Source organism: Delphinus delphis, chromosome 4 (genome assembly GCF_949987515.2).
Source record: "Delphinus delphis chromosome 4, mDelDel1.2, whole genome shotgun sequence".
NCBI lineage: Eukaryota > Metazoa > Chordata > Mammalia > Artiodactyla > Delphinidae > Delphinus > Delphinus delphis.
Genome location: NC_082686.1, coordinates 77,462,089 through 77,485,965, shown reverse-complemented (window position 1 = coordinate 77,485,965; position 23,877 = coordinate 77,462,089). Strand labels below are relative to the sequence as shown.

The 23,877-nt window shown below is 36.0% G+C and overlaps 1 protein-coding gene across 1 annotated transcript; it reads left to right on the top strand.

Annotated features, from left to right (window-relative positions):
- Positions 1-5: 5 nt before the first annotated feature.
- On the top strand, positions 6-21,601 carry CLDN16 (claudin 16). Its single transcript, XM_060009958.1, has 5 exons — positions 6-170; positions 13,872-13,974; positions 17,573-17,737; positions 20,609-20,800; positions 21,468-21,601. Exons 1-5 carry the CDS (start codon positions 57-59, stop codon positions 21,599-21,601), a joined length of 708 nt encoding a protein of 235 aa, XP_059865941.1. The 5' UTR covers positions 6-56.
- The last annotated feature ends 2,276 nt before the right edge of the window (positions 21,602-23,877 follow it).

Here is a 23,877-nt window from a genome sequence, read left to right as displayed (position 1 = left end):
TGGGTCCAGGGCTGGCAGCTGCCCATGTGTCCCTTGCAGACAGGCTGTTCGTTAAGATGAGGGATCTTTTTCAGTATGTCGCCTGTTTCTTTGCATTTTTCTCTACTGGGTTCTTGGTTGTGGCCACCTGGACAGACTGTTGGATGGTGAATGCAGATGACTCCCTGGAGGTAAGAAGTCAGCAGCTTCTTTTACTGACCCAAGCCTGTCCAACTTTTCTCTAAGCCCCACTGGCCCATTACATTCGCTAGGACTAAGATAGTAATAATAGCCAACATGGTTGGACTTGCTTCTTACTTACTACTTACTGAGTCTTTACATTATTAGCTTATGTAATTCTCACAGCTCATCTATGAGGTAGGTATTGTTGTTATCCCATTTTACAGATGAGGTAACTGAATAAGCCCTTTTTCATAAAGGTAAATTTACACAAGCGTAATTATATAAGCTCTCCAGAAATTCACCTCTTCCATTGCTGCATATACCAAATTGAATAACATTCCATTAACATCCTTTCTCACAAACAGAAATTTGTTAACCTTGAAGACAGCATTAAAAGTAGTATGACAGACTTTAAGGAGTGATCATCTAAATGTTGATCAAGTGATCAAACTCAAGTTATATAAAACCTACCCAATTACTGTGCAATGGAAAAAATGTCATTGTAAGGAGTTTCCAAGTAGGAGAAAACATTCTCTGGGAAACCAAGTTTTTCTAGTGTGTCCCAAAGTACAGGAGACAGATATGGGTTTAAGAAACCCTATTTTAAAAATGAGTTGCTCTTGGGAACCTACTCTTCATGTACAAGATGAGTGAGTGGTTCATATTTGAAAATTTTATTTTTCTCACTGGAGAAGCTCTGAAAGAAGTAGTTTTCAAATTTAGAATTATTTTCTGTGGCTATAGGAATCTGAGAGAGGTAAAACTAAGTAAAAATCAATTCTTCAGACTCAGCAACTATTCATTTGTAAGGTTTCAAAAAGCGTAGGTGAGAAAAAGAAACAATAAATCAGGAACTCACTGAGAATATACAGCAACTCACTATGTTCTCCTATGTACATCCTGAATGGAACAATTTACTCTAGCAAATGCTTTATGTTTATGAAGTTTAAGAAAGACACCTGAGGGCAAGTTTTTATATTTTTTCTTCTAATTTTATTTATTAAACTCCCAAGTTGGAGTTTCAAATGGAAAGTAATAATCTTTTGATTTTCTGTGTATTATTTTTGTGTTTTATTTTTTTCTTGCTTTTAAATTTCCTCTGACTCTTACATGGTATTTCAAAACCAAGAGAGTTTTAAGTGCTTCTTTAGCACTAGAAAATTATTTTTCTGAAAATTGTGATAGAACTGAAATACTATAAAGGATGTCTGCTATATGTTAATCCAGTGTTGCATTATCTGGCCATGCACATAAGTGGTGAATGAAAAAAACAAACCAAAACTGTCCTTTGAACAGTACTCAGAAAAGTGCAGATAGAAATGTTCTGCTGCCATTAGCTTGCTAGAGTATGGGCTGCCAGTCGTAGGTGATGAATACAGAAATATGTTGGACTTGAGCTCACTTAAAATTATGTTTTTAAAAACATGCAAAATCTCATCTAAAAGCATTCTTAAAATATTTTCCAAAACAATTTGAAAATCTTTCTCCTTAAGCTGATGGAACTGCTAACTTCACTTGATGAGAAATGAAAGTTTAGAAAGGGTCAGACCTTGCTGAGACGGATTGGGAGTTCTGGCATTTAAAGTGCCTTCTTGCTTTCATCTCAGTACATACAACCAATCTTCCCTCTGTTCTGTGCAAGAACACTTCTAGGTAAAATGAGTGGAATGAGTAGTCTAGTTTATTCACCTTGAGTAAATCCTTGCTAACCTCGGACTATAGTTTAGTAGTTCTTAGCTTCTTTCATATTTCCCATACTTGAGATGTATTGCAATAAATCTTCCCCAGTAATCCTCCCCATTAAAAGAAGAACCCTTTAGTCATTTGTAGAGACGTGGATGGATCTAGAGACTGTCATACAGAGTGAAGTAAGTCAGAAAGAGAAAAACAAATATTGTGTATTAATGCATATATGTGGAACCTAGAAAAATGGTACAGATGAACCGGTTTGCAGGGCAGAAATAGAGACACAGATGTAGAGAACAAATGTATAGACACCAAGGGGGGAAAGCGGTGGGGGGTGGGGGTGGGATGAATTGGGAGATTGGCATTGACATGTATACTCTAATATGTATAAAATGGATAACTAATAAGAACCTGCTGTATAAAAAAATAAATAATATTCTAAAATTAAAAAAAAAAGAAGAACCCTTTAACAAATGAGGCCCCCTTCTCTCCAACAGTCTCTTTATTTGTCAGTATTTTTAAAGGGACATGGAACTCGCATAACAATTACTCCTTCAGTTGGCTAGCATATAAAGTCATAATATTATCCATAAATGTCAAGGTTCTGATAATCACTGACTCAATTTTACTGTTTTGTCTCTTTGCTTCCTTCCTTGTGCATATATCGTTGTTGGTCCATATTAACAACTCACTTTAAACAACTACTGGACAAAAATTGACACAATAAAAGGGCTTTTAAAAAAAAGCATACCCATAGAAAACTTAAACAAAAAGGAATATAATGAATTTTTTGCTTTGTTAATCTTTGACAGTGATGTAGGCATCAGTGTTGGAAAATGGATTCTGTAGTTCAGTTCAACAGAACAAACATGAAATGTATGTTATTTCAAAGGTGCCGTGCAAATCCTCCAAGGGGAGTCAAAGCTAAAGCAAGAACCATTCCTGCCTTTCATGAGCGCACGTTTAGGGAGGAACAAAGATGCACATGAAACTCTAATAAAGGGTGTAGGCCAATTCATATTTGAGAAAGAAATGAACAAAGCAAAGAAGAGAGAGTGATTATTTCCTGTCAGGAGCACTGGACAGGCCTCAGGGAGGAAAAGACATTTGAACAAAGCGTCAGAAAAGATGTCAAGGATTTCAAAAGTTAGAAATGGCAGCAGGGGTCTTCCAAGAGAGAGGACAAATAACAAAACTACAGGCTAAAGGTGAGTAACAGGGAGCAAGAAGCAGAGCTCAGGTATCCTTTTGACTTACTAGAGAATACTCAAAACACTACAAAATAGTATGGGGCCTCATTTATACCTGTCCTGAAGAGGTTAAATAAAGTAAAAACATTAGGAAAAAGAAATAGCACACGGAATTGTGCACAGTCCCAAGTCAGGGACCAGGGGTCCTGAGCTACCATGCTGCTCCTGTCATTCTTGATTCATGTGTGTCTTGGGGAAGACTGATGTGTGAAGAGAACCTGGGTTTTGAAATTATTCCAGCCTGTGTTCGCATCTTAACTGTCTTCTATTGCGCAGTCATAGCTCGTGTCTTCAGCTCAGTTTCCTCAATTATAAAATGAAGTTGAACTCAGCTGTTTTAAGGTCCTTTTTAGTCCTACATTCTTTATGAACTCCTTGACTATGACTTTCAGAACTCCTTGACTATGACTATGTCTAGAGACTTGACTATGTCTTCCAGAGAGATGGCCAACCGCTGGAGGACTGATGGCATCTAGAGCCTCCCTAGAAATTTCCACTAGGAAATCTAGTGTGAATAGTCTTCATTTTTCTGTTAACTTTATATGCTCTTTCTTCCTATTTCCCACTCTACTTCTCTCCTTACTTTTTTTCTCCCTTCCTTTCTTCTTTCCTCCCTGCCTCCTTCCTCTTTCTTCTTCTTCCTCTTCTCCCTTCCTTCTCCCCCCTTCTCCCTTTTCCTCCCTTTTAAAAAACCTTTCATGCCCTACTTCTCTTTTATTCTTCTTTTTCTACCCCCACCCTTCTCCTTCATCTCTTTATCTCTCTTTTGTGCTCCCCTTTTTTTTCTTTTCTTTCTATAATCTTTCATTCCACAAATGCTCTTTGATACCTACTGTCTACTTGGTACTGTGGTGGGTACAGGTTATGAAGGAGGATGAAACTTGGATCTTCCTTAGGTTTCTCCCAGCATATTGGCAGAGACAGACAGGTAAACTGATAGACAGTATGATATGACCAGTGCTCTGATTACAGATAACTCTGAGTGGCCAGCTCACTCAGTCGTGTATAATCAGTGAAGGCTACCCAGAAGAAATATCTAAACTAGGCTTGAAGAACAAGTGAAGGGGGAAGAAAAAGTAGAGAGTATTGCATGCACAGGACATGATCTAGGCAGAGATCTAGGTATGAGAGTGCTGTATGTTTATCACTTTGGACAAATTGGAAAAAGTTTCCAACATAAGGAGGAGAATATAAGGGCTGGATCATCGAGGGCTTGCGTTCATGTAAAATATAGATCTTATACCATAGACAAGGGTGCTTTACTGTAAGCAAACATATATGTGTGTTTTAGAAAGAGCAATCATTCTGGCTAATGTGGGGAATGATTAGAACAGGGCATTTTTTTTTTTTGCGGTACGCAGGCCTCTCACTGTTGTGGCCTCTCCTGTTGCGGAGCACAGGCTGCAGACGCGCAGGCTCAGCAGCCGTGGCTCACGGGCCCAGCCGCTCCGCGGCATGTGGGATCTTCCCGAACCGGGGCACGAACCCGCGTCCCCTGCATCGGCAGGCAGACTCTCAACCACTGCGCCACCAGGGAAGCCCCGTGGGGAATGATTAGAAAGGGTAAAATGAATTATAGGGAGATCAACTAGGCAGCTTTTCCCATAAAACAGGAGGAAAACATTGATGGTCTGAACTAGTGTGGCAGCAAGCATAAAAAGGGTACAAATGAACTTGTTTACAAAACAGAAGTAGAATCACAGATGTAGAAAACAAACTTATGGTTACCAGGGCATAAGCAGGGAGGGATAAATTGGGAGACTGGGATTGACATATACACACTACTATATATAAAATAGATAACTAATAGGAACCTACTGTATAGCACAGGGAACTCTACTCAATACTCTGTAATGGTCTATATGGGAAAACAATCTGAAAAGAGTAGATATATGTATATGTATAACTGATTCACTTTGCTGTACATCTGAAACTGACACAACATTGTAAATCAACTATAATTCAATAAAAATTTTTTTTAAAAGACATGAAGATATGGGAAACTAAAGAACTCACATTGATGGGATTAATAATTGATTGCATGTGGGGAAAGAAGGCTGATGGAGAAGGAGAAGTAAAATTTGAAATCCACTTTACTGTTTTGGGGTAATTGGAGGAAGGATGGAACCACTCACCTAGAGCTGAAATGGAGGAAAGTTAGTCTCTATACAGAAGTCATTAAGCAGCAACATCCCTGGACCATGACACTATTTTTTTCTTACTTAGATGGTTGCACAGCACCTTGAGGGGGCCAGGAAGGGAATGCTTTTCAGTGTGGTTTATAGGTTGGACTTGATGTTACAGGGACCTAAGATTAAGACCTAAGATTAAATCCCACCCTGCCAGGCAGTAGCTGTGTGAATTTAGACAGATGTTTAAGTTGTGTAAAACTGCATTTCCTCTTCTATAAAGGGAGGGTAACAATATGCACATGGTAAGTGTCTTGTGAGGGTTAAATGAGCCTGTGGATCTAGTTGACCGCAGTACCAGGCAAATACAAATCAGTCAATAAATGTTAGCTATATTATCGTCTATTTGCAGTTTATTGTTTTGTTTTTGTTCTGGAGGAGGAGATGACATTTTGTACAATGTTCACTGAAGGGAGAAGTATGAGATTTAAGTTTTGTTCCTATTTTCTCTATTGATTCTCTTGGACACATTTTGTTTACTTCTCTGAGCTGTGGTTTTTTCCATTTTTACACTTATGACTGTTCCCTTTTTGTCTATCCAGGGGAATAAGGCAGAGAATAGAGACAAAATAGCATAAGTTATATATTGAATACATTTTAAAAGAAAATAAATTATGAATTAATAACAAAAATATGTTAATTACATCATAAAATGTGTAATTCTTCATTATCCACAGTAAAATAGGAAAGTAGCTTCTTCACAGAGTTACTGGTCTCTCAATTGTCAGAAAGAAAAAATGTTTTCACAAGTTTATTTCATTTTTCAGTTCAACTTTTGTTAATTATTTACTGAGAATTTGTCATGTACCAAGCACTGTTATGATTAAAATTTTATGACCTCAAATGAAAGGTAATCCACATTTGGATTTATTTTATCTTCATTACCAGGTTCTCCCCTGGGATTTCTATTTTAATTAATGATGCTACAATTCTTCCATACATAAATATTGAAATTATTAGAGCTAGCATATACTCTGATTATATATACTTGGTTTGCTTTCCAACTGATTTTAAACTCCTTTAACAGACATTTGAGCCTAGAAATATTCTTTAATTTGCCTCATGGTCTCCTACAGCTCCTAGCACCCCCTTCCACATAATGGGAACTCAGGATGCATTTGTTAATATGAAGTGAATGGGTACTTATTATGATACTTGACATACTTACTAAAAGAATGAATAAATGAGTGAAATATAATGTGAAGTGATATTTGGAAATCTCACGTTGAACACTAAATAAGAAGTATCTCTGTAGAAATACCATCACTTTTTCTTAGGGAAGAGCTTTCATCTTGCTGCAGTTTAAATTTTTTCAAGATATGGATTTGGTCCCTCCTTTTAATCAGATAGGAAAAAAGAGCCAATCCCCTGAGGTGTATAATAAAGTTGGTGAAGAGTGTATTCCTACCTAGAAAATATAGCTTTTCTTCCTGGTGCTTCAAAGAGGGAAAGAAATTAAGAAAAAGAGAGAGAGAAAAGGAAATTAATATTTTGTAATAATTCACTCAACGTAAATTGTGATCTCTGCCACTGGCCAGTAATCTTTGCAAAGTTGTGATTCCATACTTTCATAAGGAAAATATTCTAAAATGATTAAATGAATGACTTAAATTAAATAATAAATATTAAAATGGAAATATTTATATAGTCCATATATGTAAATTAGGTAATATGACCATGAAGGCCGCAAACATTATATTAATACCTAAGAAGTTTGCATTATCCTATTCTTGCCGTTTATGCCTTTAGCCAGTGATCCACAGCTAAGCAAGAAGAGTTAAACCAAATATATTTTAGCAAATAAACTCATGGTACATAAATGGAGTAAAAAAGAAAGGTGACATCTATTTTATTTATTTTAATCTTGTTTTCTCACCCTTATAAATACCTGTCTTGAGTTCTTTTAGGTCCTGGGATAGTAAGAAAAAGAAAAGAAAATGTAAAAATTAAAAGTTCAGAACTTTAGTATGAAAAATTCAAATGCCTTTCTGTTCCAAGTGAAAATGTTTCATGTTTTAGTGGTAAAACATTATTTACTATTGTATTATTAAAACTTTTGCACCCCAATAAATATATTCAATTAAGTACTGGAAACAAGTAAGTTGCATCTTCAGCATTAAAGTACACTAGCACAGGGATGGTATAGTGGTGTGAAAACTATAAATCTCTATTTTATGTATACGCAAGGTGGTTTTTAAAAGAATATATCTTCATGACATCCCATTTTTCTTTTGGCTAATGATTATTCTTCCTATATATATTATATTTACACACAAATCCCAATGCATATGCATTTATAACATAATGCATAGTGACAAAGAAAAATCTTGTTTGATGTGGTCAACCAAGAAAAAACATTTACTAAGCCTACTGTGTATAATTACTATATATATATTGGATTGGCCAAATGGTTGGTTCCTTTTTTTCCATAAGATGGCTCTAGTAACACTTAGTTGTCTTTTAAATTCATTCAAAACAATTTTGTTAGATTGTATGTGACAGCTGTCATATCAGAGTGCATTTAAAAAAGACTTATCAAAATTGGTGAATTTTTGTGTAGCCATTTTAATATTGAAGACGGAAGAAAAAAAGCAATGTTTTCAGCATATTATGCTTTATTATTTCAAGAAAGGTAAAAATGCAACCTAAATGCAAGAAAAGATTTGTGCAGCATATGGAGAAGGTGCTGTGACTGGTTGAAGGTGTCAGAAGTTGTTTGCCAAGTTTCATGCTGGAGATTTCTCTCTGGACGATGCCCCATGGTTGGGTAGAGCAATTAAAGTTGATAGCAAACACATTGAGACATTAATTGAGAACAATCAACGTTGTACCACATGGGAGACAGCAGACATACTCAAAATATCCAAATCAAGCTTTGAAAACCATTTGCACCAGCCTGGTTATGTGAATCGCTTTGATGTTTGGGTTCTACATAAGGTAAGCGAGAAAAACCTTCTTGACCATATTTCTGCACGCGATTCTCTACTTAAACATAATGAAAACGTTCCGTTTTTAAAACCAGTTGTGACGGGCGATGAAAAGCGGATACTGTACAATAATGTGGAACAGAAGAGATCGTGGGGCAGGCGAAATGAACCACCACCAACCACACCAAAGGCCGGTCTTTATCCAAAGAAGGTGATGCTGTGTATATGGTGGGATTGGAAGGGAGTCCTCTATTATGAGTTGCTTCTGGAAAACCAAACGATTAATTCCAACAAGTACTGCTCCCAATTAGACCAAATGAAAGCAGCACTCGATGAAAAGCATCTGGAATTCGTCAACAGAAAACGCATCATCTTCCATCAGGATAACACAAGACCGCACGTTTGTTTGATGACCAGGCAAAAACTGTTACAGGTTGGCTGGGAAGTTCTTCATTCATCCACCGTATTCACCAGACATTGCACCTTCGGATTTCCATTTATTTTGGTCTTTACAAAATTCTCTTAATGAAAAAAATTCAATTGCCTGGAAGATTGTAAAAGGCATTTGGAACAGTTCTTTGCTCAGAAAGATAAAAAGTTTGGGGAAGATTGAATTATGAAGTTGCCTGAGAAGTGGCAGAAAGTAGTGGAACAAAACGGTGAATACATTGTTCAATAAAGTTCTTGGTGAAAATGAAAAATGTGGTTTTTTTTTTTTACTTAAAAACCGAAGACACTTTTTGGCCAACCCAATATATACATATATGTAAATTTCTCCTATGTAACAGGAGGAGAAAATGCCAATTAATTAAAGTATTTTTAAGTTTCTCTCTTCTCAAAAGATATATAAAATATATGGAGGCATGACAGGCACACTCAAAACTGCAGAAGATAAGACAATGCAGGCAAAATTGCATGTTGCCACTTGTAAATATTTTCAGAGGGATAAGAAAAGGGAAATTGGCAAAGGCTAGCATAGAGAAAAGAGAAACCTTAATTGGAAACTGCTAAAGAGGTTAGAACAAGAAATTCCAGGATTAAGGAATTAATTTATGCCATTATAAACTCAACTAGGAAGAGGGACCATCAGTCCCTCTTCCCGAAAGTTTCCTGAAACTATTTTTCTATGTGGTATCCTGCTCATCCTTAGTATTGTGGTAAACACTTTCCAGAGCCAGTTGAGTAGACAGGGTCCAGGCTGACACCAAATCAGCATAAACTCTCTGGTCTCAATAATATTTCTTTAACTCCTGGATTTAGACATTCTAGCCTGTTCAGTCAAGTCAAAAGGACATATTAAGCCTCAATTGTGTGTACAGTATATCAGTAACCATTTTCTATGCCAAGTGAGAAATGAGAGTTAATGTGTATGAATTAGAAAAATTGACAAATATTTTCCCTCAGTAAACATCTTTTGAACATCTATTATATACTGAGAAGGCGGATTTGTAAGCTCCTTGAAGCAAGGTGCCATGCCTATCTTGGTCATTGCTGTATCCCCAGCACTTAGCCGGTTGACTGACACATGACAGACATTTAGTGAACATACTTTGAAAGGCAGACTTGGGAGACAGATGCACATAAATGCACATAGAAAGATAATGCAATATTATAAATGCTATAGAAATATGGACTAGTTACTGTGGGATCCAAGAAGAGATTAACTCCAGCTGGAGAGACTGGGAGAATCTCATGGAAGAAGGGATATCTTTGAGGTGAGATTTAAATGACAGGGAGAAATTTGAAAATCCACTCAGCTCCTGCTAATTGCTGCTACGTGCAGCCAGGGAGTCCAGGTGGCCAGACTGACCAAGTTTCCAAGGGAAGCCAGAAATCTGTACTCTTCTGTAAAATCTCTCTGTTTCACTGTTGGCAGGTAATTAATATTAAGAAATTTAGGTTGGCCTCATGTTTGTGACTTGCACTTTTATTGCCACATCTTGGATAAACTGACTTCTTCCCACTTCAGGACCAACAGATATTTATTGAAATGATATAAAAATTCCCTGAGTATTATTTTATATGTTATTTATTAATATACGAATCACATGTTAAGAGCACAAAGATTAAATTTGTAATCGTCTATTTTGGACAACGCTGTGAGATAAAATTATTAGTTAACATTGTTTTTACCCGTTAAGTAAGGTTAACTGTAATATTTTAAGCATGAGTCTGCTTTGTAAGAACTTTGCCTTAAAACTTTAAAGAATGTAGATTTGCTTGTTTTAGAGAGTTCTTAATAAGCCATTGTACAACAGGAGGATAAGTGAAGATTCTAAATTATAGGCAAGGAGGGCTTTCCTAAATGTGATAAATAACGAACAGTCTTTTAACCTTGTATTTTGTGCACAAAGGCACCTTTAAGGGTGTCTCCAGTAAGTGCTATATTAACACAGAAGTTTAGTTAATTACAGCCGCTATTCTCACGTACCTTAACTGAGTGTGAATACCAAGCAATCTAATATTGTGCCCCTAAGCATTAATACCTAATGAAATTGGATTCCTTGTTTCCTTTAATGAGCTCATTGCTTTTCTAAATATGGTCATTGCAGGTAAATGATCAATAGCCTTGAAAATGACACCATTACTGGATTATTTTGGCAAGAAAAAAATACTCTTTTTAGTTTAAATATCCTCACATATATAGCTCAGCTCATTTCCTAAATAACCTCACATATAATGAGAATGACTATAGTAGGTTTTATTTGTTTGTTTCAGTGGCTGAGTTAGACAGCAGGAAACTGGGGACAGTTACTCTCTGATTATAGAATAGGACTTCAGGTCCATATGACCTAGCTCAAATTGGAATGAACTGGATCCAGTGTGTTCCTGTTAATTGAGAGACTGAAGGGTAATAGGCTATGAGAAGGCTTGTCTTCTGTTGCGGTATAATAGTTCAGTACAAATTGTCTCTACTATCCATTTCTTAGGGCTGCCATAACACATTGCCACAATTTGGTGACTTAACACAAGAGACAGATTTCTCTTACAGTTCTGAAGGCCAGGATTTTGAAATCAAAGTTTTGGCAGGGCTACACCGCCTCTGAAGGCTCTAGAGGAGAATGCATTCCTTGCCTCTTCCAGCTTCTGGTGACATAGGCATTCCTTGACGTGGGCCCACGTCACTCCAGTGTCTGTGTCTGTGGGCACATTGCTTCCTTCTCTTCTATCTGTCTCTCCTCTGTGTGTCTCTTCTTATAAGGACACTTGTCATTAGATTCAGGGCCCACCCTGGTAATCCAAGAGGATCTACTTTTCTCAAAACCCTTAATTTAACTACATATGGAAAGTCCCTTTTTCCAAATAAGGTCACATTCACTGGTTCTGGGGATTAGAACATGGATACATCTTTTGGGGGGCTGCCATTCTACCCATTACATCTACCTTTCTCCACTTTCATATGGTTAGTTAGTAATGCTGAACTTAGTCACTACTCAGGTTACTATGCTGTTTAAGTACTTTACTAGTATTATCATTTATTGAGCAAATCATTTATGTTGTGTGTGTTTGTAATTTTTAATTCTTATAGTCACCCTAGCATTAGCTCCTTTATAAAGATAAGAAGATTGAGCTCAAAAAAGGTAAGGCCTTTCCAAGGATGCAACACAGCTAATAAGAGTGTCAATTTAAAGTCTGTGTTTTTTCAGTTATAGCTTAAATTTCATGTGCACGTAAGTTTAGATATTCACATCCTTCTTTAGAAATTGATATATTAGGTTTCGCAAGATGGATTTTCTTTATCAATATTTTGGTCTCTGTGGTGCCTCAGGTCAGATAATATTCCAACATTCTAAAACATCACTACTAGATTTAATCTTAGGAAGAGCAAGCCAAAGTGAGGTTTCACAGAATAATGGCCATAGGATGAGATTAAAGTTAGGGCTTACTACTTCACCCAAAATTATCTTCCAGTTTCCAATTCTGGAGTACTTTCACCTGAAGTAAAATTAGAATTTAAAAAAATAGGTTTTAAGTATACTGCAATGCTTAAGAGCATACACACAGACTGCTGTGTTTGAATCCTATCTCCTCCATTTAACTACACTTTCTGGGGTTATCACTTAACTTTCCTGTGCCTCCTTTTCCTTATTTGTAAAATGGACAGTAATAATGATAGATCACAGGATCCTCTAATTAATAAGTGAGGTGATAATACACTTAAACAGTAACTGCTTCAGAGTATAGATTCAATATAGAATTATTAATTATTACCAATTATAAGCATTTTACATACAAAGTGAAAATAGAAGTACAGCATTCAAAATTGTGATGGAGGCTTCCCTGGTGGCGCAGTGGTTGGGGGCCCGCCTGCTGATGCGGGGGACACGGGTTTGTGCCCTGGTCCGGGGGGATCCCGCGTGCCGTGGAGCGGCTGGGCCCGTGGGCCATGGCCGCTGGGCCTGTGCGTCCGGAGCCTGTGCTCTGCAGTGGGAGAGGCCGCAGCAGGGAGAGGCCCGCGTACCGCAAAAAAAAAAAAAAAAAATTGTGATGGAGTAGCCAGCAGTAGAGTTTTATTTGGTGCACAGCACAACTTCAAAGCATATGGGTCAAAGAGTTTCATAGCACAGATATTCTCTGATATAATTTTCTTTTACAAATCAAATGTTTCATGTTCCTTCCTTTCTTCTCCACATCCGTTATAATCTCCCTGCCTTTGCATTTCTCTTCCCACTCTGCTCTGTTATTTCTTCTTTCTTTAAGGAAAACTTTAAGCTTTCATTTTCCAAGATAATTTGTGGTTAAATCTTATAAACTATTCCCAGATTGCCAAGGTAATGTGAATCTGTAATCAAATCAGAATAAACAATCATATTAGTTCTGTCCCATATGTATGAGCTCTGTCAAGAATACTTGAACACATTTTCTGTTGGCATGTTTACAATTCTAGGAAATCTATTTTGACTTGCAGCTTATAGGTAAAATATGAGAAGGCTCAGGACACTTGTACCTTTTCGCTCTAAGTGGATACTTAGAATCATCTGTACAGCATTTCTAAGTAAAAACGATTTATGACTACAAGGTTGTATGAAATTAATGTTCAGTTTGTTTACATCCATCTCATAGCTTAAACATTGGTAGTCCATCAGTGGAGCAAGGAAGAAGTAGTATGGTCTTTATGTATAACTTTCTTTGACCATTATTTTAAATTTATGAACTTCATATATAATAACATGTTTCTTCATGGGACTCATTGTTCATGATGAAGAAAAATTAATATACATTCCTAATAGACTCAAGATGTCAGCAGTTATCACCTATTGTTATATTGATTTTTTTTTTTTTTGGATAAGTAAAGGTCAGCATATGGTAGTGAAATGAATTGTCGCCCTATTAAACTGACTCGATGATAGAACCAGCCATAGGCATTTGCATATGTTTAATTCTGATTTTATCCATCTTAGGCATGACTTCTTTCCGCCCCCCACCCCCAAATCAGGAAATGATTTTACTTCCTGGTGGGGAAAGCCTTGAGTTGTTAGTGCTTAAGGGAAAATACTCTAAAATGCATTGTGTTTGTTGTAAATGAAATTCTGATCATGCTTGTAACCACTGTACTTTGCTATCAAACTCACAACAGCCAAGTTCTTCCTTTGATCAAGGTGAATTGAAGTGTGTCCGCCTGAGTTGTTTCACATGGTGTCTTCTCCAACATCTAGGTGAGCACAAAATGCCGAGGCCTCTGGTGGGAGTGTGTCACAAATGCTTTTGATGGGATTCGCACCTGTGATGAGTACGATTCTATACTTGCTGAACACCCCTGTACGTATGCCTTAGACATCACCCTTGTCAGGGAGGAAAGACCAAAGGAAATTGAACTCAGGTTTCCATTATGTGTTTTTGTTTTTTTTATGATTCAATATTAAGGTTCTGTCCAGTTTTAAATGTTTCAAATAGAAATTTAGTTTATTTCTAAAATGTGAATTGAAACATTTTTAGCATATTTTATCTTTTCCCATGTATTTATAAATTCCTTTAGGGTAAAAATATTATCTTGTTCAGTTCTGCTATCCCACAAAGGGTCTGGTATAGTATCTTATACACAGCAGGCTTATAGTAAACACTTTTTAAATTGAAATGAAATCTTCAGGGTGCAGTGATTTTATGATTAGAATTGACCGGTTAGATGAAAAGCATTTCGGAGATGTCTTTTAGCTATGACTTAGGTCAGATAGAAAGTTTACAGTATTTCAATGGATGACTTGCTAAGATAGAGAGACAGTGGATATAGAGGGCCAGAGACAGAGACAGAAAAACAAATAGGGAGAGAGATAGGCAAAGAGAGACACAGACTGTGGGATCAGGGAATGAAAAACATTAAAATATGTGACACATTCTTAGCAGAAATAATAAAGTCATCTCCTAGATCTTCCCTACCTTTAGCTTTAAATTATAATTAGGTGTTAACAAGGCCCATGTTTCTATGAATAAAAGATTTCATAGATCGAAAAACCTTATTATTGATTCTCTCAACTCTTCTCCATACCATTTATTTATTTATTTGTGTGTTTGTTTGTTTATTTACTTATTAGAACATCCAATCGTGCCAAGAAGTACTGGTGCTGTTATTAAAGCAAATTGGTTTTAGTCTCTTTCAAATCAAATGAGGGGTGGTGGTACAATATCACAACTTCTTTTCTCAAGATAAATGAAAAGTAAACCCTTAGAATGTGACTTTTCCCCTGAACAGCTATTTCGGTGCAGGGAAAAGCACTTAAAAGGACCTGTGCTCTACAAATATCTTTCTCTGCCATTTAGGATTTGAGTGCCTGAAACATTTTTTAATTCATAAAGCTTTTATTTCATTTTTTAGAAAAAGGCCTTTTATGTTTTCCTCTTTTTTTCCCTTCTTGCACTAACCTAGTTCTATCTACAAAGAAGCACGATTTGGTCAATAGGAATGGGCATTCATGTTCACGCGGACCCTAGGCTATTGCAGAAATGCAGTGCTATGGTTAGAGTTGAGAAGAAAATAGAAAGATGAAATATTTCAAACTTTTAAATATTTGTTATATACATTTATGTAAAAAGAAAATAAAATTATTCACAAGCCTACTACACAGAGAAAACCACTGTTTATATTTTTAAATGGTCCTTTATCTTTTGCCTATACTATCTCACATTTGTCTTTTGATATATTTTTACCTATTACTTTCAAATAATATGCTAAAAATCCATTAATTTTCTTTAAAAAATTCCATCATATGCTTAAAGACTAGAGAGATGAAAATGAGTTCTTAGAAAATAATATAACTGTACCCTCTAAGTTAGGATGTTACCTGTAAGAGAGTAGATTTTCTTTTTAGTCTTTGGTATCTTTTATACAATCACAATTAGATCACATTTCTCATTACCTTGTATGCTTAGAGTATTTAGACCCAGATGCATTTTTATTTATTTATTTATTTATTTATTTATTTATTTTATTTTTTTTTTTTGCGGTACTCGGGCCTCTCCCTGCTGTGGCCTCTCCCGTTGCGGAGCACAGGCTCCGGACGCGCAGGCTCAGCAGCCATGGCTCATGGCCCAGCCGCTCCGCGGCATGTGGGATCTTCCCGGACCGGGGCACGAACCCGTGTCCCCTGCATCGGCAGGCGGACTCTCAACCACTGTGCCACCAGGGAAGCCCCGAGATGCATTTTTTAGGGCTCCTGTTGATACTGTTAATTTGAGCCCTTCTCCACCCCCCAAATCAGGGTATTTAACATTATTCTGGCAGCCAAATCTCAGATAATCTCCAGAAGGAAATTCCTGGCTGGCCAGCATTAGCAATCTCTTGCAGAGCTGCCCTCTTGGAACTGGGCTAGCCATGTGGCCCCTGGATGACACCATAGGCATGAGTCCTGTAGTTCCACAGAGCATCTGAGACACACTTTGTATGGGAGCAAGGGTCAGAGAGGGGAAAACCAGGGCCAACAATGATTTCAGGGCACCCCATCCAGATAGCAACCCTGGCCCTGTTGATCCCAGGTTCCAGAAAAGGACTTAGAAAATTTCAAGGGAGGCACTCCAAAATGTGGGACCACTTAGTTTGGGGTGCTGAATAGGAAGCCCACTTATATATAACGTTTGAGGATCAAGGAGATCTGCTAAAATATAAAAACTCATAATACCTAATGAGTTACATAGTTTTCTCTTTCCTTAATTTTGAAGAAAACAAAATGAACTTTAGATTTGGCCTAAATTTGAAATTTGAGCCTAAATTTTAGAAAATAATGTCAAAATTTGAGATCTTAAATATTCACCTATTAATAAGGTAGAAACTGATTTTATGCATTGATTTCCTCTCTTAGATGGATTATAAAAATAATTTTGAAATGAGGAAAATTGGCCACATTTTCACAAGCCATCTATAACTAAATAGCCCCTAAAGTTGCTTCATCATTGAGGAAAAATTATTTCAATTCAAGGAAGCTCCAGGTCACTATGAAAATAAAACATAATTATGATACCATCAAAGGAATAAATTTTATTACTCCTCTCCATCAGCCAGCTAAAGTAACAATAGTTCTGACTTCAGATACTTAACCCTCCATTTGTGGCAACATTATTCTTGTTTTAATTTAGTGTCACTGGGACTCACAGGTGAGGAGGCTTTCACAGTTGATGATGCTCCCATTGCAGATGACTGCTACTATTCTACTTCTATGTACCTGATCTTCTCTTTCCTGGACTTTCTACCACATATTCTCATTGGCCATAGCTTTAAAATATGCTTCGTTGACAATGCAAGGTTGAAGGGTTAATGCAGAGTGTTGACCAAGAAGGGTCACCACCTGAAGGAATAAAAGAAAATAAATAGTCTTCTGTTTAATAATGGAAGCTCCTTCTCCTTCTAAAGATCTGCTGATGACTCCTACCTGAACTGGCAAGAGATGTCTTAAAGTATTTTATTCTGCTCCCCTATTTTAACCAATTTGTTACATTTTTTCAATAAAACTTCAAACAAATGTAGTGATTATTTATTTATTGAATACTTATTGGTTGTCTTCAGAAGAAGAGATACTCTACTTTCAATTCAGCATTAAGCTAATACTTGTGAATGAGACTTATTCCAAAACAGGAGGCAAAAAGGAAATAGTTATTTAGTCCCCACCATATGCCAGGCATTTTACTAGATGGCCAACAAGACTATAATAAGCAGTCCTTAACCAAATAATACTGTTGATAGTCTCGTACTATTTTTGCATTTTATGAAAAATTAAGCGTATTTATTTTCAAGTTCATGCATATTTAAAGTCTGATTTTATTCGGTGGGCATGTGTTAATGTACGTGGTTGTCTGTTTTTTGGTGTACCTCTGTGTATTAACATGTCTCCTTCCTCTGACTATGCTGAAACCACATGCTCTGATCTTCTAGTGAAGCTGGTGGTAACTCGGGCGCTGATGATTACTGCAGATATTTTAGCTGGATTTGGATTTATTATCCTGCTCCTTGGTCTTGACTGTGTGAAATTCCTCCCTGATGAGCCATACATCAAAGTCCGCATCTGCTTTGTTGCTGGAACCACATTACTTATAGCAGGTATTGGTCTGGACTAGTGATGGGGATAAAGATACTCAACTAAGGTCTTGGGATGAGGAAGGGTGCTGTTCTGAAGTAGTTCATTTTAGGATAATATTTGACTTGCTTTTCTAGATTGAAGGAATAAGGAGCACATCCACCAACCCTGCTTTCCTTAGTTTTGGAATCAGATAATTAATCTTTTGTTAATATCCCTGGTCAGGGTTTATTGAAGTCCTCAACCTATTTTTTAACTATTTAAAAAGTTATATAAAGCTTTAACTTAAAAAAAATTGTGATTATTCCTGAATAATGTGATTATTCCTGAATATTCCTTATTATTATCAGTTCTTCTTGGCAATGAACTAAATTGTACCAAGTCCTGTGTTAGGCTTTTCTCATGTGCCAACTCATATGATCATAACTGTAACAATAAACAGATTATGCTCTTATCTCTACTTAAGAAGCTGGTGAATAAATGGAGTTCTGAAGACATAAATCAAGCATGAGTAATAAACAATAAATCAAGAATCACTTTATATGGTGTTTATTAGTGAAACAGCAAAATTGATATTTTACTGAGGTCTGTCATCAAATTCAATTTAGTCTTCCTTTATCATCATGTCTTTTTTGGATCGTAATACAAGTTGGGGGGAAGTACACTGTGAAAGAAATCAAAGTGTAGGAAGATTGAAAACCAATGAGTCCACCCTCCAGAGAGAAAACCATCTTCTTTTACGGTAGCAGCAAAAAGTTAGCAAATGCTTGCAGGTGTGTATATATATATATATATACATACATACATACATATATAAAATGTGTGACCTTAGGCCAGTTAATCTGTCTCCTTTTCTTGGTCTACAAATTAGCGTGAAGCCTCAGCGATAATATCTACTCCTAATTGTTGTTGTAAAGATCCCAATGTGGGCACAGTAAGCCCATAGCTGAAAGTCTCACCCATCACATAGTCAAGAGTGGGGCTTCCCTGATATTTTCACACAAGGCCCTAAGGATCCTTAGGTTGTACTAAAAAATCACAAGAATTTAGCACTTTGTTTTCCTTTTAAAGACATTCATTCCCATATCCAACCTAGTGATAACATAAACCTTTTGTATGTAACAACATGTTCATGTAACACATTTAAACATCATTTAATGCTTTGCAATTTTATTCTAGAATGCTTTTTGAGACATCACTAATCTACTCCATTTTTTATAAAATAGCAAAATGAACTAAATTTAAAGAAAAATAAGTCACTGAAGAAAATCCCTGCAGGAACAGCTAAAGAGATACTAAATTAAATTGCCAGAGATGGCCAAAGCCTTGGAACCCTCATTTGAAATTAGTATGCCATGTATATATTTATATATATACACACACACACATATATATATGCACACATAGATATATACACATAACTAAAAGTGGGGTCTTTTTGCTCGCCGCTCAAAAGTCAATAAAGAGGTAAAGATGGTGGAAAGGAAAGTTTGCTTTATTTTGGATGCAGGCAACCAGTGGGGATGGCAGACACCTGTCCAAAGGCTGACCACCCCCCCACGCCCCGACAATCAGGGAGCAAGAGCTTTTATAGGTGGAGGGAAGGGGCTACATGTAGAAACAGTACAGTCAGCTCTGACAGCCATCTTGAAATTGGTCATCGGTGGTCTGACCAGCATCATCTTGATTGTTTTAAGTACAGTTAATCTTCAGTTCCATGGTCAGTTTGTTCCCATTTCTTTAAGGCCAGTTCCCAGAATTGTGGCAGCTTATGTCATGGCTACAGTCTGCTCATCATATAGTTAACTTCTTCCACCTGGTAGGGGTTTCAGTATCTATAAAACAGCCCACAGGATATGGCTCAGAGTAGTATCCATAGCCCTTGAGAAGGAACTAAAGGTCCTTGACTTTGCTTACTGACTAAACTATCATTGTTTTGTCCTGTCTGACTGCTTTTTTTTCTTCTGCATTTTCTCACATCTCTGATTAAACTTATTCTTTGGCTAAAGTTTTTCCACAGACAAAAGGCAGGCGGAGGACGTGGGGGAGAAAGGACCATAAGGTCCTGCTCCGTTTCACACACACACATATATATGTGTGTATATATATATGTGTGTGTGTGTGTGTGTGTGTATATATATATATATGCGCATATGTATATATATGCACACATATGTATATGTATATATACCAAAATCTGTTTCTAAGTTTCGAAAAAAAGTTTTCATCCTAAACCTATGGGTTACAGTATTATGGGAAAGGTATGGTAATTTACACCCTGTATTTTAATGGTTACTATGTGTTCATGATCTGGTCCTTCTTAAACTTCTTGCATTAAACAACTGGGAAAAGAATGCAATTAAATTGTGACTTCAATAGATATCACAGACAGACTTGCTAGAGAAAAAATGTGAGAGTTTCTTGGGGGTTACAGATTTCAGAAGCACCATTTTCATATAGCCTTTTGTCTGACAACTCGCCACTCTTTTTTCTTACCTCTGAGCCCTGGCATGCAATTTATACCTTTAAAGCAAGAGGACTCTAGTGGCATTGTTTCAAGACAATCAATTTTCAGAAAGACTAATCTGTGAGAATTAAATTTTATTTAAGATGGACAAAATTTCTTAGTCTATCCTAATATGGTGTGGGAGTGTTAGATAAATTTTCAATTTCTACTTCAGTTATTTGTTTTTAACCTCAAAGTACTAAAATGAAGGACTTTAAAAACATAGTTTCCATATGGGTGCTGATTATGTAGCTGACATAACTTCAGTCATGGGTCTGGGGAGCCACAGAATACTCTTAAATACAATACAGTAGAATACTCTTAAATCTCCTTGGATTTAAATTTTTAAAAGGCCTGCATTATTTTTAGCAATTTTCATCTCCTTCAGGTGCCCCGGGAATCATTGGCTCTGTGTGGTATGCTGTTGATGTTTATGTGGAACGTTCTTCTCTGGTTTTGCACAATATATTTCTTGGCATCCAATATAAATTTGGTTGGTCCTGTTGGCTTGGAATGGCTGGGTCTCTGGGATGCTTCTTGGCTGGTGCTGTCCTCACATGCTGCTTATACCTCTTCAAAGGTAAGAACAAAATAAAATAGCACACTTCCTTGCCTCCAGTATCATTCCTCCCAACCCAATGGAAACACAACTCACCAGCTCAAACTAATGTTGATAACTTGATCCCTACCTATTACCATTAGAAATTTCAGTTGTTCAAGGACAACTGATTCGCAATACTAGAACCTTACTATCCTGTTAGTGGTATATTTGTTGAAAAGAAAAAAAAAGAATACTACAGCTACAACTGTATCTAACATTCAAATATATAATGGTTATTTTGATGTGTCATAATCTTGTATATCTCACTTCACCCAATCAACTAAATTTATATCTACGATTTATATCTACAGAGAAGTAAACAGAGAGCCAAGTCAAATGCATACTTGATGTTAAAAAGTGTGATGTGTTACTATTGGGTTTCTCAAAATGTCACTGAAAAAAACTAAGGAAATCCCTCTTCTCATGAGAAAGAAAAGAAAAGGAAATTACTTGATTGAATTTTAAATCTAAAAATAACTTTCCAGTTGAAAATCTTAGAGTTTCTTCTAGGTTCTTAGATGATTCCTTCTTATAATATTTATATTATTGCCTCTTTTGGGTAAGAGTATATAAAATTACATTTTCCCCCAAACTTTACTGAGCCATAATTATTTTTTATATCACCATGTTTATCTCTTCCAAACAGATGTTGGACCTGAGAGGAACTATCCTTATTCCAGGAGGAAAGGCTATTCAACTACAGCTGTTTCCATGGCCCAGTCATATGCAGCCCCTCGGACACAGACTGCCAAAATGTATGCTGTAGACACTAGGGTGTGAAGTGACACATATCAGTCAGTGTGTATATGTTGTTTAACTAACCAATCAATATGTTCAAGTTAATAAAATAGCCGGCCAATCCAGGAACAGTTATCTAGACTTCCTGATCAACTAAATTAATTGCTTAGCTTAATCAAAAAGTTTGATTCTCCTATCACTTCTCCTTCTCAATTATTCTTATATTCTTCCACATTCTTTTACCCTCTCTCTCTCACACATATACACACGTACACTTTCCCTGTATTTTAAGATAAGGTTGCTGGGATATAAAACTGTTTGTTGTGATATTGCTGCTAGAGATAGTGACATGGTGATATTAAAATTAAATGACGCTTTAAGAATAGAAAACAACTTTCAAAAGAGGTCAGAGATTTTAATCTTTGAAAGGATTGTCAAGCTCTTAGCTCTTTCCCTGGTTTTTGGCTCACTTTTTGTATTCTCAATTGAGTGAGATATTTGATAACTTTGAAGAAGATGATTTTTCCAAATTCAAACAAGTGTATCAAAACTTACCATTGCTCTGATTCTGTTAAAATAGAAAAAGAAAATAACAGCTTCATGTACCAGCCACTGGTGGGAGTTAAAGATAAAAAGGTCCCCCTCCAAACTCTAAATGTCAAAAGCAAATGCTAAATTAATACCAAAGTCAGTGCTGACCTTCTTCCTCATTAACCACATTAAAGATCTGTGTATTTTTTTAATCACTACTCCAAGTTTGCCTATAGATTGTCAAATATTAAACTACAGCAGTTAATAGCTAAACCGGAGAGTTCACTTAGCATTGATTGGGCATCCAAATGTATCTCAAGAATGTAACATATTAGAATTCACCAATTCAGGTGTCCTCTCACCACTGGATCCTCAGCACCCAGCAAAATAGCTGACATATGATAAAATGTAAAAAATATTTGTTGCTTGAAAGCAATAAAGGCTCAACAATTCTCTATTGAAAAAAATCAATTTTCCTCACAAAATATGTGCTTTTTGAAAAAATAGAATTATATACACACTTAAAGAAATCAATGAATAATTGCTAAAGGGATTTTGTTCATATCCATAATATAAACATATTTCAATTTTTTTAATTGTAGAGTTTTTTTTAAAGGTATAAAATTTAACCTCAGGTTTTCTGGTTCCTTGAAACTCACATGAATAGCATTAATAGCCATACAGTACCTTAACAGACTATCAATTGAACTACAAATTAGTTCTTTGGAAAATGGAAATTTAGTTGTGAACGTCTGAAGCTCCCAAAAGAAGTCTTTCCAATTTAAAAAGCTAAAAATAATGTGAAAACGAGATGATGGAAACTGGTACATACATTGCTGAGAATGATGTTCATGACTTCATATGACATCTCTTTACTAGTATCTCAGGAGAATTTATAATACAATCTTGGAATTAAGAGCAACTGATTCACTTTTATTTCATGGATGTTATTAACTGTAACTGACATTTAACAAAAGTAATTGTAGATTATGTTTACTAGTTATATGGGTATTATTCTAAGCATTTTAAAGCTTATTTTGTGTTGTTCTTTTTTCTCAACCTTAACTTTTAAATTTTTTATTACCATATTTATTTTATGATATATTGTCTGTCATGTTTTATATATTCTAATAAGTTTCTTGAAATACTTCTGGGGAAAGGCAGGGTAAATTTAATTAAATAATTAATTAGATTTTAGAGGTACAAATTTTTCCCTCCTTAAAGGTTTCATTTCTATGAGGAAAAATTTCAGAGGATTATGGTGATAATCGAAATCTATTAATGTTTTGAATATTTTTCTCAATAAAAACATTTTGCATATCCTGGGAAGAATATTAGTATTTTTTAAAAAAATCCCCTTGGGAATGTTCATTCCTAATCTACTGTAATCTAATGAAGCTTTCCAAAATAAAGCATAACAAAGAATATATTTTGTATAGCAACTACAAAATACATTTATTGTACAGTGAACAGCAAAATAAATATCAAATTGTGAAGAAGCAATAATTGACATAGAGGTAGCTCAGCATGCTCAGAAAGAAAAAAATAACATAAGCCCAAAGTATACTCATATCTGGTTATTAGGTTGAATCGTTAAAATCACCCACAAAATTCTGAGTACTATAATTTAGCCATGTCCTGTTAATTGCAATAGGAAAAAATAAAAATGTATAAAATGGAACAATCTTATTTACCTATCCCTTGATTAATCATGACTTTCTAATATCACATTTTTTTTTTTTTTTTTTTTTTTTTTTTGCGGTACGCGGGCCTCTCACCGCTGCGGC